At 43.4% G+C, this 15355-nt stretch overlaps 1 protein-coding gene across 1 annotated transcript; it reads right to left on the reverse strand.

Moving 5' to 3' along the window:
* Nucleotides 1-3709: 3709 nt before the first annotated feature.
* LOC147376493 (late cornified envelope protein 3C-like) lies at nucleotides 3710-4780 on the reverse strand. The gene is made up of 2 exons (XM_086394506.1): nucleotides 4674-4780; nucleotides 3710-4127 (listed from the first exon to the last, which is right to left on the reverse strand). Exon 2 carries the CDS (start codon nucleotides 4107-4109, stop codon nucleotides 3846-3848), a length of 264 nt encoding a protein of 87 aa, XP_086250632.1. The 5' UTR covers nucleotides 4110-4127; nucleotides 4674-4780; the 3' UTR covers nucleotides 3710-3845.
* Nucleotides 4781-15355: the final 10575 nt, after the last annotated feature.

The raw sequence follows: 15355 nt of genomic DNA on the forward strand, positions 1-15355 counted from the left end.
TTGCATCCAGATGTTGTCACTTGGGACCACTTAGGGCTGAAGGACGGGATGAGGACCCTGGCCCGTGAGAACAGTACTTGGACAACTGGCAGGAACAGAGTCTTTGATGTGTCCATGGGCAGTCGGCCCAGATGGTGATGCCAAGAGGAGCTCACAGAACCCAAGAGTCCTCATTAGAGGGCTGAGGTGCTGCTGGTGCTGAAGGCATTGGTGTTGGGCATTCATCTCTGTTTGTGTTTGCATTCTGGCTTTTCTAGTTAACAGCTAGTATCTGGGAAAGGGGGAAAAAAAAGACAAAAACTATAAAGTGATAGAGGCACAAGAGATCAAAGATGTGAGGAGTAAAATAAGAGACAGAGACAAGAACTCTGCAGAAGGTGTAGTGACCCAGTTTGTCAATTGGTTAAGACTCTGATTCCACTGTAGGGGGCACGGGTTCTATTCCTGGTCAGGGAAGATCCTACACGCCATGTGGTGTGGTCAAAAAAAAAAATAAATAAATAAACTGGCTGGTTCTTTAAAGAAAAAAAAAAAAAAGACATATCTAAAGGCCACTGTGTCAGTGCCTTAGTGACTGTGCTTTTTATTCTAGCTCCAGAAATAGTATAGGTGAGGGAGGGATTCAAGTTGGCTGGGGTGGTTAAGGGAGATTAGCTCAGCTGTGAATCACACTGACTGGGTGTGGTGATGACAGGTGATAATGGTGAGTAGCAGTGATTAACCAAATGCTTTGGAAATTTCAATTATGTAAGCTGTTTGCTCTTTTGCCATTGCACCTTTTATAACATTGGAGATGCATTGCTCTCTGAAACATCACATTTAAGAAGAGGACACATCCTTTCAGTCCCAATGATTATTAATTACAATGATGACAAAATATTATTATTTTCTATGAACATTTATGAAAAGTATGTGTCTGGTTATCTTTGTACAGGAAGGCCTGATATGCAGCCATCCCTTTTCAGATGATTAAAAAAGAATATTCATGGGAAGAAAAGAGCACCTCTAAGAAGGTGTTTTCCCACTGGGGCTGCAGAATAATGGAGGGGGCCGGAGAAAGGCATGAGGATGAGGTCTGCTCGCGCACTAACATTATTCCAGTGGTTTGTAACAATCTGCCCCCTCTCCACTCTTGGCTGCTGTCTTTGGATATGGAAGCTAGCATATGTTCGATGTCCTTTTTTTGTTACCACCAAAGCCACTATGTCACAGTGTCAATATTTTCTCCAGGCTAGATGTTTTCTCTGGGTTTATTAAGCCAGCACCAGTGTCCACTCACCCTGAGTATGAGGCCAACTGAGAAGAGAGTCATTCTGTTTCACTCGACATTGCGACGTTGTGTATAAAACAATCAACTGCTGCCTGTTGAACCCATTTGAACGCAAGTTCTCGAGAGAAGAAATGTCTCTGATTCTCAATCATATCCCCAGTGCCTAGAACTGCGCACACAATAGATGCACAATAAAAATGAACTGAGTAGATAAATTGGTCCAAGGAAAGGACCTGGAGTGACCTTGATGAGCTTTGGGGAATCTGATTTTCTCTGTAGCTGGGCTCCATGTTAAAGATGTTCTCATGTTACTTCTAGCTTTCCAAGACCCCCTTGTAATGCTAGCTAGGAGCTTTCCTGGTTGACCCTGCTCCCTTTCCTCTCTCCTCTCTCTCTCTCTTTTAAACAGTTTTAACTCAACCATAGCTGTAACTCTGTAAGCTCTTCGGGTGGCAGTTTGAGGTGCTTCTGAATCTCCACGTCTTCTTCCACAGCCTCTGTCAGGTGGCATGCTCTAATCCTCCAGTTTTGTTCAGCTTGTGAATAAGGTTTCCAGCCTGCACAGGGCTGCAGGGCCTGCGGTCTCCAGCTCTCACACCTTGCATTCCGGGTTTGCAGGCTATATCAGACGAAGCACAACTCTTCCCTGGGAGCCAGCGGGTTAGCCACTTCCAGGAGCTACCTTGCCCTGCCGAAGGCTGAGCACTCTGCTGATTTCTAACCCAACTTAAACTAATGGCCAGAGCTGGGACTCCTGCTCCAGGGAATCATGTATCATTTGTTAGATGGAGTTGGTGTGTATCTGGAATTAATCTCCTCTGAGGCTTTTTGCAATGGCAACCCACTCCAGTACTATTGCCTGGAAAATCCCATGGATGGAGGAGCCTGGTAGGCTGCAGTCCATGAGGTTGCTAAGAGTCGGACACGACTGAACGACTTCACTTTCACTTTTTACTTTCATGCATTTGAGAAGGAAATGGCAACCCACTCCAGTGTTCTTGCCTGGAGAATCCCAGGGACGGGGGAGCCTGGTGGGCTGCCATCTTTGGGGTCACACAGAGTCGGACATGACCAAAGCGACTTAGCAGCAGCAGCAGAGGCTTTTTGACTTCCAAATTTTAGGAATTAACTTCCAGGTTTGATAAAATCATTTCATAATTTAAGGTTGCAAAGTTATCCAGTTTTGACCGCCCCCCCGCCAACCCCTGCGGCTCAGTTCCTAACATCAATTTCACATAGTATTTACAATTGACTGTAGCTTGAGTTCTGACACTGTCTGACTTTTCAGGTATCCAACTGAGATGTTACTCTTGGCTCACACTTAGGAACTCAGCCTCAGAAATGTCTGAGTTTCACAATTTAGGCTAAAACATGGTACTTTATTTAGCTTCATGATAGTGTCGATTTCAAATTTAATCAATTATATAGAATCCCAGCAACACTTCTCATTTTCTCTTTTTCCTAAAATTCTCATTTCACATGCTCCAGTCATCTCATTAACTAAACTCCCAGCCACACCATTCCCCCTAGACCTCATTCAGTCCTTCACTTACCTTTCATCTCCCCCTGCATTTTCATAGAGTCAGTGGAATTAACTTTCCTTCCTGAGATGTATGTTCTTACTCTTTTTTTTGTAAATTAATTTATTTATTTTAATTGGTGGCTAATTACTTTACAATATTTAGTGGTTTTTGCCATACTTTCTTATGACCCAGCCATGGGTGTACATATGTTCCCCATCCTGAAACCCCTCCCACCTCCCCTCTCCATCCCATCCCTCAGCGTCATCCCAGTGCACCGGCCCTGAGCACCCTGTCTCATGCATTAAACCTGGACTAGTGATCTGTTTCACATATGGTAATATACATGTTTCAATGCTATTCTCTCACATCATCCCACCCTTGCCTTCTCCCACAGAGTCCAAAAGTCTGTTCACCTTCGTTGCCTCTGGAGTCACTGTCTCTTTATTTAGGACTCAGAAACAGCTTATTAAAATAACAGAACTCCCATATCACACCCTGGCAATTTCCAGGTTGTATCAGGACCCACTGCAGGTTTTGAGGAAAGTTAGTCCTTTCACTGAGAGGTGCAGGACCTAAACCAATAGGTCTCCATTCCAACTGAAAACTCATGGTCCTTCATGAATGGAGGTGGAAATGAACTGCTCTCTTCTCCTGATCCAGAGCTCAGATTCTGCCTCCAGAACCTTGTGTGGACTGTGTTGGCCACCAGGGGATCTGGGGAGGGACAGAGTGAAATGACACATGAGCCACCTGGAAATGAGGAAGAAAAGCTTTATTTTTCTCACAGGGTCAGGCACAGGCTCTGCTGATCATCAGCAGGTGCAGGAGGTGGGGACCTGTGAGATCCTGGAGATCAGACAGAAAGAGCTCTCCAGAGAGAGCTCCAAATTCTGCATGGAAACATCTCCTGGCTCAGTCTGGGCAAATGAGAATGGGGTGTCCGGGAAAGGATGCCTTAGGGTGGGGCTAGGATGCCTCAGGGTGGGGCTTTTCCTTGGCTCTTGGGTTCTTGTATCCTCTGAAATCATGTGTGTCAACATCAGGAGGCCAGGTCAGCAGCAGCCTCCAGATCCCTGGCCACAGCCAGAGCGCCCGGACTGCAGACCACTATCACCATCGCAGGAGTCAGAGCTCTGGCGCCGGCAGCGGTGGGACCTGCGGCGCCTGTGGGAGCCCAGGCAGCAGCCGCCCTCGGAGCTGGGGGTGCAGCCTGAGGAGGTTGGAGGCAGACACTGTGCTGGGCTCTTTGGGGGGCACTTGGAGGAGGGGCACTTGGGAGGGCGCTGGCACTGCTGCTGGTTCTGCTGGCAGGACATCTCGGCAGGTCAGTGAGCCTGGGGAAATGAAATCACCTTGTCAGCCTGGAATCCACAGTCCAGTGTTTCCCCACTCTTGGTTTCCTGATCCCTCTCTTGTCAGGCCAGCTGCTTCTTAAGCCAGGGCCGCAGGAGGGAGAGGAACACTGATGGGGAGTTAATTTGACCATGCAAGATGCCTCCTACATTGCTCTCTGCCCAGGATCCCATGGTGCCAATCTAACTGAGCATCCAGACTTTTGTATCTCAAAGGAAATACACAAGGGATGTACCCATTTGAGGAAAGTATTCTGAAAACTGATTATCACAGAAACTGTGTGTAGACATGAATAGAAAGAGCATGGGAATTGTCATGAGCTCCTGTGACCTTTGCAGTTCCCAGAATTCTTGTCACATCCCAAAGGAATTCCTTCTTGACCCTTACATCACCCCCCTGGCTACCTTCTCTGCAACCATACTTCTGGGATTTCATTTCAGGCCCCTTTGTTTTCCACTCTTCTGCTATGATCTCAGGGTTCCTTTCCAGCATCTCAGGTAGAGTTCCATTCCCTGCCGGATACTCACCAGGTGCCAGGAGGGAGGAGAAGTCTGTTTCTGAGGAGGCTGTGAATGGAGAGCTCAGGGCAAGAGCCCTTTTATCCTGTGCTGGGTGTGTGATACATGATTTGAGCACGCCACTGCTTTCACAATCAGGGGGAGGGTGACAGTCTGGTATGTTCCCAGGACTAGACTTCAAGCCCTTTTCCTGGGCACTTACATAATGTCCAACTAAGGAGTTTCCATCAAGAAGCATGATGACTGTCCACACACCTTCCCCTGGGGCAGCTAGGAGCCTGGCAACCTTCCTTCCTTCCTTCGTTGTTTCAGACCATCTGCCTCCATTCAGATTCTGACTCACCTTCTTTCCTGGGAATAGGTACAGCTATGGAAGAATTCTGTTTTGTTTTGTCCCCCCTCTGCCCACCACCGCCGCCACCTCTCTCCACCACCATGTGGCTGGTGGGATCCTAGTTCCCTGACTAGGGATTGAACCTATGTTCCTGTTTTGGAAGCTCAGAGTCTCAACCACTAGACTGTCAGGGAAATCCCAGAAGAATTCTGTTATTGGATCATGAGTCTACCAAGACAGACACACAGACAAACAAATTAATAGATCATAGAAAAAATTCCAAGTGGACCATGTTTCCTGGCTGCCCCAGTGACCAGGACCTTCAGAATAATGCACTGCTGCCTCCTGAGCTCCTCGCAGTGAGATACAGGCAAGGGAAGGGGACTGACTGTACCTGCACCCTGTCTGGGGGCAGTGAGCCCCTCCGATGACCTCATGGCACCAGGCAGCAGGCAGCTTCATGCATGGGAGCAGAGCCAAATTAGGTGTTGATGGACAAATAAATAAATTGATCTGAGCTGAAAAAAAGCTGTTGGTGCATCATCTGAACTCAAAACTATTTGCACACTTAAGGAGGGGGATTGGAGGGAGGTTCAAGAGGGAAGTGACATAAAAAATAAAAAGAGATCTGATATAACATCTGCAAGGGCACAGGTCAGTCATGCATACATTAAAATTCATGTAATAATGAGAAATAAAAGTCTATATGGTTAAAAAAATTACTATTTGCACACTTAAACCTATTATACTATCTATCATTCAAATATATAATTAAGGCTGTAAGCTTTAATAATCCATAGCTAATTTAAACAAGTTTTGCTATTATAATAATATTATATCATGGTCCTATATTTTCTTACAGGGCTTCCCAGGTGGTGCTAGTGGTAAGGAGCTTGGCTGTTGATGCAGGAGACATAAGAGACTCGGGTTTGATCCCTGGGTCCAGAAGATCCCCTGGAGGAGGGCATGGAAACCCACTCCAGGATTCTTGCCTGGAGAATCTCATGGACAGAGGAACCTGGCAGGCTACAGTCCATAGGGTTGCAGAGAGTCAGACACAACTTAAGCGACTTAGCACACATATTTTCTTACAGAGAAAAATGTTCATGGTCTATTAACTAGTAAAAATCAGGTGATAAAGCAGTGCACATAGTTAAGTGATTTTTTTTTTTTTTTTTGGCCATGCCTGGCAGCATACAGGATCTTAGTTCCCTGACTAGGGATCAAACCCATGTCCCCTGGATTAGGAGGTCAGAGTCTTAACCATTGGACTGCCAGAGAAGTCCCAAATAAGTGAGATTTTGAATGAAGTCTTTTTGTAGAGGAAGGTATCTTATTCTATTATGACCATTAAAACCTCTAGGAATGGCTTCCTGCCCTCAGAAAATTTTGTTTTTCTCCCTCTGCTCAACACTCACCCAACACTAAAGCATAGGGCACCTGTACAGTATTTCAAGACCCTGTGCAGGAAGGACTTGGCATGGAGTGGACCTTCAGAGTGTTAGCTCAGGATGGAGGTGGTGGAGATGGTGTGGAGGGAATTGTGGCCTCACTGACCTTATCCTGTCTCCAGAGTGAGGTTCCTGACAGCCTTGAGGCCTTGCTGTCAGTCCCAGCCTCCCTTTCAGTTTGACCACTATTTGCCTCACTTCACTGAGAGCCCTACAACTGGATACTGGGTTGCAAAGGGGAAAATATGAGCTATGAAAAGAGACATTATTTTTTCTCTTAGACTCCATGGTGAGGATGCAGAAGGAGAGGATAGAAGACAACTCATATTTATTTTCATCAGCTTTTCTGGATGGGGAAAGCCTTCAGTAATGCCACAAACTATGGCTACTGTCCCTCCTGGTACATCACGGAAGTCTTACTCTACAACTTGTGTCCCAACGTGATTACTCAGCCATGTCCTAATTTGTGGTATAATACAGAGAAAAGTGGGCAGCCTAAAGGAAGTGGTGCTAACATCACCCTTGGGGCTCCTCTGAATGTCCAAACTGACCTTGGGGGATGACTGGGAGGGGGATGTCACCCACTGTTTCTTCCCCTGCAGACCAGATTCTCCTATTGCTAGCCCTCCTTCTTCCTGAATATTTCTTCCCATCCAGTTATTAATACCCAAGTTTCTACATTCAACAGACTTTAATGGAGTGTCAGCTGTGGGTCATGGACTGGTCTCAGCACTGGGAGTCCAGCTATGAAGGAAACATAGCCTGCCCTCACAGGATTGCCAGTCTAGCAGAAAGGAGGGACACCATGATGAATTACAACTGTCTATACATTAAAGAGGGGAGAAGGCAATGGCACCCCACTCCAGTACTGTTGCCCGGAAAATCCCATGGATGGAGGAGCCTGGTAGGCTGCAGTCCATGGGGTCGCTAAGAGTCAGACACAACTGAGCGACTTCACTTTCACTTTCCACTTTCATGCATTGGAGAAGGAAATGGCAACCCACTCCAGTGTTCTTGCCTGGAGAATCCCAGGGACGGAGAAGCCTGGTAGGCTACAGTCCATGGGGTCGCACAGAGTCGGACACACTGAAGCGACTTAGCAGCAGCAGCAGCAGCATACATTAAAGAGAGATAGCCGGTGCTGTGGCAGGTGTAAGGATAAGGCCTGAATCGGTCCAGGGTTCAGACCTCTGCAAAATGTGAATAGTTTTCCTCTTTGACTTGTTTAATAGAAGCAAGTACAAAGGCTCTTTTTGGTCCAAATGAGTACAATCTCTATCTCGAGTCATTAGCCAACAACAGCTGAAAGGTAGTATTAGTCTCAGTGGTGGAATAAGTTCCAAAACTTCTGGGTGGCTCTCAGTGTGAAGATTTCTCCATCTTCCTTAAAATGTAAGTGGGGGACTTCCCTGGTGACCCAGCGACTTAAGACTCCACATTCCCAATGCAGGGGTCCTGGGTTCAATCCCTGGCCAGTGAACTAGATCCCACATGCTGCAACTAAAGATCCCGAATGCCGAAACTAAGACCCAGCACAGCCAAATAAATCAATAAATATTTTTAAAAACGTAAGTGGACTTCTCTCTGGTTTCAGGCTCCATTCCTCGCTCCTTGTCTTATGGGCACCTGGTTTAGTCCTGGAGTTGCTGCTCTCCCATTTTATATCCACCTCAGGGAGGAAACCCCTCTTCACAGCCCCTTCCATTTCTCCCAAACAGGCCTGCAGATGGAGCAGATGTCCTTGATGATGGAAGAAGCTGCTGTGAGGCCATTAGGGCAGCTCTGTGAGGACCAGTGTGAGTAGCTCATCTTCAGGAGCTGGGCATCCTGCAGTGTGGAGCTACCAGAGAGAATGCACTTTATTTCTGATGCATCTTCCTTAAAATGCACTTGGAGGAATTAAATCTCAATTCATCAGTCAAGTCTGTCATCTTACATAAGAAATGAAACAAAGACAAACTTCTTCCTTCTTTCAGGGATGGGACCAGGAGGTGACTGTGTGAAGCTTTTGTGACCAGTGGCTCAATTTCTTTTAGGGAAAATGGTGCAAAGGAGTGTGAAAATGCCTCCCAATCTTCTAATTGAGGACATTTCTTCCTGGCTTCCACATATAAAATTTCCTCCCCAGATGGTGTCTAACACTTTGGGCATATAAAATGTGTCCTCATATGGAAATATTGAAAATATTCCATATGAATTAAAACCTTAACATGATATTGGTTTGGGATTTTTCTCAGTATTGTATATATTTTTTATTTTTGGGGTTTTATTTTTTAATTTAACTTTCATTTTATATTGAGTATAGTTGATTTACAATGTGTTAGTTTCAGGTGTACAGCAAAGTGATTCATTTATACATATATTTATTCTTTTTCAGGTTCTTTTCTCATATAGGTTATTACAGAATATTCGAGCCCCAACCCTAAAACCATAGCATCTAAATATCCTTAACTTCTAAAGAGCGCATTGGCAGAGTCCCAGATTTCCTCTATGTATATTAAGAAACTGTAGAAGTATCTCTCCCATTAACACTGCCATATGAAAATAGAATGCCAGGAATTTTATGAGGAATGTCAGAACAGAGGATGATTTTCCCAGCAGACAATCAGGGAGGATGGACATTAAGGGTGTGAGCTGAATCAGGACAGGATGAGCTGGGCGGATATGCGGTGATGAGAGCTGTCAGTCTGGCTGGTACGGCCATGTGACACTCATCTTTGGAAATTCCAGGAAATGGTGTGGAGACACTTTGTGACTGTTTAGATGGTCATTTCCATACACTGTTATTTGGCCAAATGTATGTATTATAGTCTTATCTGTACTCACAGGCTGAAAAAAAGTAGCTGATATTTAGATTATACATTATATGAGATACTCATAATTTGTAAAATTATGTGTCTTTTGGTAAATGTAAAAAAAAATACAGACAGTCCAGCAATTCTAAGGAGAATCTTGAAATATTTGAGACATTATTGCATTCACATCAGACTAAAGGGAAAATAAAAACATATTATCATCTCAATAAATGCAGAGAAAGCATTTGAAAAAAATCCAGTGTGAATTCATGATTAAAAAAAAAAAAAAGCTTTCAGAAAGACAATGAATCTTGTAGGGATTCCTTGGGAACATCCTCAACTTTATAAAGAGCATCCTCAACTTCATAATATTTTCATACTTGATATAGACAATGAATGTTTTTCTCCTAAAATCAGGAGCAAGGCAAGGGTAGATCTATGGAAAAGAACGTAGGGTTCAAAACTAGACCGAGTATAGAGGATTAATTTATTTTAAACAAAGGTACAGAGGCTATTGAATGGAGGAAGGACAGTCATTTCAACAAATGATGCTGAAACACTTGGCCATCTCTGTGTTAAAAAAGAATTAAATTTTACTTCATGCTATATACAAAAATTAACTCAACAAGGATATTAAACCAAAATGTAAAACATAAACCTTCTAAAGTAAAACATAATAGATGATCTCTTATGACTTTGGGTTATACAAACATTTTTTAGATATGGCAAAAAAGGAGTCATTCAAAAAAGAAAACCTTGATAAACTGAACTTCACCAAAAGTAAAAACTTTAACTTTTCAAAAGACATTGTTAGGAAAATGTAAAGAAAATTCAGAGACATGAGGAAAATATTTGCAGAACATATATCTTACAGAGTTATGTCTAGAATATATAAAAAATACCTGAAAACTAAAAATCAGAAAACAGAAAACAGACAGCCATCTCAACTAAGAAAATGCCTGGATGGCAAATAAGCACAAGAAAAGACACTGAACATCATTTGTCATTAAGGAAATGCAGATTAAAAGCAAAATGAGATACCACTCTACACACTTTAGAAGGGTTAAAAAAAAAAAAAAACTGGCAATACCACATTCTATGAAGGATGTGGAGCATTTAGAGCTCTTAGACATTGCTGGTGACAATGCAAAATTATACAACCAGTTTGGAAAATAGTTTGCCAGTACCTCATAAATAGAAATGTATACTCACCATTTGCCCCAGAGCCCTATTCTTAGGTAACTGGCCAAAAGGAATAAAATTTATGTTCAGAGAAAAACCTGTAAGTCAATGTTTATAGTGGCTTTGTAATTGCCCTGAATAGCAAATAAACCAAGTGTCCTTCAACTGGTGAATGGATTAAAAATCTGATACATCCATGCAGTGGAATGCTGCTACTGCTAAGTTGCTTCAGTCGTGTCCGACTCTGTGCAACCCCATAGACGGCAGCCCACCAGGCTCCCCTGTCCCTGGGATTCTCCAAGCAAGAACACTGGAGTGGGTTGCCATTTCCTTCTCCAATGCAGCAAAGTGAAAAGTGAAAGTGAAGTCGCTCAGTCGTGTCCGACTCCTAGTGACCCCATGGACTGCAGCCTACCAGGCTCCTCCATCCATGGGATTTTCCAGGCAAGAGTATTGGAGTGGGGTGCCATTGCCTTCTCTACTTAGCAGTAAAAAAGGAATGAGCTACTACTATATGAAACAAAAGGAATGAATTTTAAATACATTTTTCTATGTGAAAGAAGTCAGGCTTTCCATGTCACTCGTGGTGAATTCATGTCAGTGTATGGCAAAACCAATACAGTATTGTAAAGTAATTAGCCTCCAAAAAAAATAAATAAATACATTAAAAAAATCAATGTCACATATTATATAGTTCTAATTATATGCCAACAAAGGTCCGTCTAGTCAAAGCTTTGTTTTTTCCAGTAGTCACGTATGGATATGAAAGTTGGACTATAAAGAAAGCTGAGCACCAAAGAATTGATTCTTTTGAACTGTGTTGTTGGAGAAGACTCTTAAGAATCCTTAGACAGTAAGGAGATCCAACCAGTCCATCCTAAAGGAAATCAGTCCTGAATATTCATTGGGAGGACTGAGGCTGAAGCTGAAACTCCAATACTTTGGCCACCTGATGCAAAGAACTGACTCACTGGAAAAAACCCTGATGCTGGGAAAGATTGAAGGTGGGAGGAGAAGGGGACGACAGAGGATGAGATGGTTGGATGACATCACCAACTCAATGGACATGAGTTTGTGTAAGCTCTGAGAGTTGGTGATGGACAGATAGGCGTGCTGTAGACCATGGGGTTGCAAAGAGTCAGACACGACTGAGTGACTGAACTGAACTGAATTATATGACATTCTGGAAAAGATAAAACTATAAAGACTAAAAAATAGATTGGTGGTTGCCCAGGGTTGGGATGGGGGAGGGAATATATTGGGGTGATGGACTTGTTCCATATCTTAATTGTAGCAGCATTTACATGACAGCAATTATCTATTAGTTAAAGCCCATGGAATTGTATACTCCAATGGGTGATTTTTTTAGAGTATGTAACATACACCTTGGCTTACCTGGTGGCTCAGTGGTAAAGAATCCTACTGCCAATGCAGAGATGCAGGTTCAAACCCTTGGTTGGGAGGATCTCCTGGGGAAGAAAATGGTGACCCACTTCAGTATTCTTGCCTGGAAAGCGTGGATGGAGGTGGCTGGTGGTCTATAGCCTATGGGGTTGCAAAGAGTCAGATACGACTTAGTGACTAAACAACAACTAAATATACCTCAAGGAATCTGACTTAATAATAGAAAAAATTTAAAACAATACTTTTTAGGAATATATACAAATGTGACAAAAATATATTAAAAGGGAAGAAAGAAAGAACATTAAGCACAAAATTCAGGATTTTGGCTATGTCAGTTGGCTGGGACATGGGATGACAGAGAACTCAGTAGGTCCTATAAAGTTATTATTTCACTTAGGTGGTAGACTTTTGTGTGTCTTCATTTAAATGATTGATAGGTAGATAAATTAAGAGGGGGCATATGTGGACCAATGACCAGCATACATTAAAAACCAAGGTTTATTGTTCCAGTCTACACCAAATATCTGATAATAAGAAAACTAAAGGCCGTAAACTCCAAGGAGAAATACCTTCCCAGGATACCACTTTGGGCCTTACTTTTCTCATCTTCCCCTTTTCACAACATCAGTCATAAATTGCAGATGAGAAGGGCTACTCCTTGCTTGCTTATTTGTTACTAACATGCGTGGCTCAGAAGGCTTGCCTTGGAGCTGGACCTCAGATAAAGCACTTCCTGCTCCAGAGCTCACATATACATTACTAGGTCATAAGATCCTCATTTTAGGCCAACCAGGTCAGTTTCTTTTCCATGTTAGTTTTTTCTCCATGTTTTATCTCAGATTCCTCAGGATGTCAGAGGAATCTGACATACTTCACAGTAAAGCATCTTTGGAGTTGATACATGCTTTGAGCTGTGAATTCAAGTGTCTTCCTTGGTCTTCTCAGGCTCATTGTGGACTCTGTTCTGAGAAGGAAAACACTGGCTGTGAGGTGGGGGAGGTTCCAGGAGAATGTGCATGCTCAGACCTGTGTGACTCTTTGCAACCTGTAGCCCACCAGGCTCCTCTGTCCATGAGATTTCCCAGGCAAGAATATTGGAGTGGATTGCCATCCCTCCTCCAGGGGGTCTTCACCACCCAGGGATCGAACCCGTGTCTCCTATGCCTCCTGCAATGGCAGGTGAATTCTTTACCACTGAGCCACCTGGCAAGGTCCCAGGAGGGAGGTGTGAAATTAAGGAGCTCCATCACAAAGAGGAAGAGAATGGGCACATCAGGAGACAGGAACTAAGACAGGGACTCAGGCATGGGGCTGGGAGGAAGCCAGCTACCAGTCAGCTGGTGAAGCACCAGGACCAGAAGGCAGCTCTATTAGCAGGCTCTGAAATGATCTGAGTCACACTGACTGGGGACAAGTGTTACACCAAAGTGTAGCCCCACAGCAACGCAGAATCACACATCGCTGGGACAAAACATGGCCTCTGTGCTTATTTCTAGAAAAGCATACTGCATGGACAAATAATTAGCTCCCTTCTGCAGCTAGATTTGAACCCTAAGACTAAGTCAGTTCTCCTCCCTTCTACCTACACATTTGCCTTAGGAGGTTTTATATGAGCCTCATTTGATATCGTAGACCTTATAGTGGCTAAAGTGAAAGTGTTAGTTGCTCAGTCGTGTCTGACTCTTTGTGACCCCATGAACATGGAATTCTCTGTCCATGGAATTCTCCAGGCAAGAATACTGGAGTGGGTAGGCATTCTTTTCTCCAGGGGATCTTCCTGGAATATATATTTAGTGTTCACTCTAACTGAGATATCAGTGAAAATACATATCAGCTCCCCCTGTCCAGGACCATTTATGTTCTCACATGTATCCTGAAAGAACTTTTGGAATCACTGATTCAAAACAAGTAAATTGTACATTGATGAGAAAAAGGACACCATAGCCTTTACTATTAATTTTGTGTCTAAAAACAGGTAGCTAGTCCTTTAAGCTTATAAGAAATTGGAATGCAATGTGATACACTTGCTATAATAAAGTTTTATGTAATTCTATTTAATTAAATTTAAGTATGTGAATGCTGAAGTGTCAATGATAAATTTATTTTGGGTAAGTGTAGTGTAATATATTTTTCATATTGGAGACAGTTTGATGAGGAATAGATATGTAATGTCACCAGTAAATTCAATGGGAAAATAGCATTCAGATGGGAAAGAATCTGCCTGCAATGTAGGAGACCCGGGTTTGATCTTTGGGTCAGGAAGATCCCCTGGCAAAGAGAATGGCTACCCACTTCAGTATTCTTGCCTGGAGAATTCTGTGGACAGAGGAACCTGGCAGGCTACTGTCCATGGGGTCACAGTCAGACATGACTGAGCAACCAACACTTTCACTTTAGCCATTATAAGGCCTATGATATCAAATGAGGCTCATATAAAACCTCCACCATGGTCAGTCTTAAAATTACCAACCATTTTTGTAAAATGGTTCATTATTATCATTTGCACTATTTTCCTTCCCTTAGCTCTTCCAATATCTGAACCACTTCCTTCTATTAGCTTCTCCAGTGTTAGAATCAATAGTGCACATTGGCAGATGTGGACACAACAGAGCCTCAGTGAAGAGTGGACTTCTCCCCATCTCCCCTTCTCCTCCTTCTTCTTAATGATATCAATTGTGAATCTAGTCACATCTAGAGCTGTAGGCCCCTTCTTAGTGGGACTCGTCTACTGCTGCCCATGCTGCCACATGGGACAGTGAGGTCCTCTTAGGAACCTGTCTGTCTTAGACAAGAAATGGCTCCCACCTCCATCCCTTACCCTACACATCTCCCATCTCCCTCAGGACAATGACCTTGACCAGCTGTCACCAGACTTCAGAGAACGCAGAAGTCTTCATTACCCTTTGGGACTTGCAGTGCAATGCGGGGACAAGGGGGATGGACCAATCATAAGCTAAAATCTTAGGCTTGAGGTCTTTATAAACACTTCTATGATAGCACATATCTCAACAGATCAATATACTTACTTGTCTAGGGAGGTTCCTGGCCACCCAGAGGTTAGGACTTCACTTTCCAATATGGGAGGTGAGGGTTCAATCCCTGGTCAGGGAGCTAAGATTTCATACGCCTTGTGGCCAAAAAAAAAAAAAAAAAAACCAAAACATGAAATAGAAGCAATATTGTAACAAACTCAATAAAGACTTTTAAAAATTATTTTAAAATATATATTTACTTCTCTGTGTCATGATCTATTTAACCTGTGAGATAATCAGAGAAGAAACCTGTCATACATCTCTCTATATTATTCTTGTCAAATGAAGTAAAATGGACAGAGCTTGGTCTAGGAACGGAAGTGAATGAATGACTAAAGACATAGCAATAGATCCAGAGCAGATCTGAGTAGCAAGTGGCTCAGCAGTCACAGGGACATCCTGGTTCCACCTTAGTAGAATTTTAGATTCGTGCCCAGGAAGACACGAGGCAAGCAAGTAGGAAGTGTGTGTTGTCATTGCCCTCCCCCTTGTT

This window comes from Bos grunniens, chromosome 3, assembly GCF_055505025.1.
Source record: "Bos grunniens cultivar Pamir isolate PY7600 chromosome 3, Bosgru_T2T1.0, whole genome shotgun sequence".
In the NCBI taxonomy this organism is placed as follows: Eukaryota; Metazoa; Chordata; class Mammalia; order Artiodactyla; family Bovidae; genus Bos; species Bos grunniens.

Bases quoted from the DNA above. Each gene is read 5' to 3' on its own strand.
- LOC147376493 (XM_086394506.1), bottom strand. From the start codon at position 4,109: ATGTCCTGCCAGCAGAACCAGCAGCAGTGCCAGCGCCCTCCCAAGTGC.